The 1,139-nt window shown below is 45.2% G+C and overlaps 1 protein-coding gene across 1 annotated transcript; it reads right to left on the bottom strand.

Annotated features, from left to right (window-relative positions):
- On the bottom strand, positions 1-996 carry SARC_16843 (hypothetical protein; the record flags this gene model as incomplete). Its single annotated transcript, XM_014289053.1, has 3 exons — positions 1-136; positions 374-426; positions 720-996. Coding segments are annotated over 3 exons (466 nt in total), but the record flags the coding sequence as incomplete, so codon positions are not given.
- Positions 997-1,139: the final 143 nt, after the last annotated feature.

Raw genomic sequence — 1,139 nt, 5'->3', positions numbered from 1 at the left:
CCTTGGATCAGCTTGTGGTCGCCGTCGTCGCCTATCCAGTTGCCTTCGTCGTCCTGTCCCAAATTCAGTGGTTCGACATCGTCATCGTCACCCAGATCATCCAGCACAGCGTCTGAGCGATACCTTAGCTCGAAATCTGAGAGTTTTGGTTGTGTCAAATGTCAAAAGTAACGAGTCAAAGAATCCATGGTAGAATGCCAATATAAGAATACCATTGGCGAAGATACAGAACAACGCTGGCGAAGATGCACCAATGGTGTCCACCCAGTGGTTGACAGGATAGGGCTACCTCCACACGCACGGAGTACTAGCATGTAACACAGACAGGACTCCATAGCACTAGCACTACAAGAGGTGACAGTATACAACACACCTGCATCCGAACTCAGAGATTGCCAGTCTTCGCCATTGCCCTTTAGTGCTCGCCTGTCGCATAGGAAGAATGAAGGGGGAATGAAGAGGTTATAGTTGTGCTCAAATACTACAATCGTGTGTGCACTGCACGGCAAATATATGATATGATATGATATGATATGATATGAAATATATATATATATATATATATATATGACAGTCATTCTAATGGAAAGCACGTGGCCATGGCCATAATCGCATCGCGAACACGAGCCTTTCAGGCCCGCCCTATAAGCTACTCATATCATATTGAGACGTAATAAGCTGTATTGCATGATATTCATAACATCCCAAGACAGTCATACCTATTTCGTATACGTTTGCACAAGATTACAGTGAAGCCAATAACCACCAACAACAACACAGCACTCAGCGTGAGTATCAACCCGAGCTTGATCCCGTCCCACACAGGGCTTTGGCCTGCACTCCCATCACCACTACCACCACCCGCACCACTGGAGTCCGGATTTGAATTGGCGTTGGTGTAGGTGTCCGTGTCAGGGTCATAGACGATGTTGCCGGTGTTGGTATGTGGTGTGGGCTCGTGGTGAGTCTTTTCGAGCTCGCTGGTACCTTTGATGCCTGTGAGGTAAGGATGATGTGGTATTCTGGTGTCAGTATATCTGAAAATAACTGCCACACAGGCATATGTGCATATATATTTGATATAAACATGCGTGTATGAATTGGAATTTAACATAAATATACATACATACATACATATA

Source organism: Sphaeroforma arctica, assembly GCF_001186125.1.
Source record: "Sphaeroforma arctica JP610 unplaced genomic scaffold supercont1.9041, whole genome shotgun sequence".
Taxonomy (NCBI): Eukaryota; class Ichthyosporea; order Ichthyophonida; genus Sphaeroforma; species Sphaeroforma arctica.
Note: the sequence above shows the minus strand (reverse complement) of the source record. Positions and strands in the feature narration are given on the sequence as shown.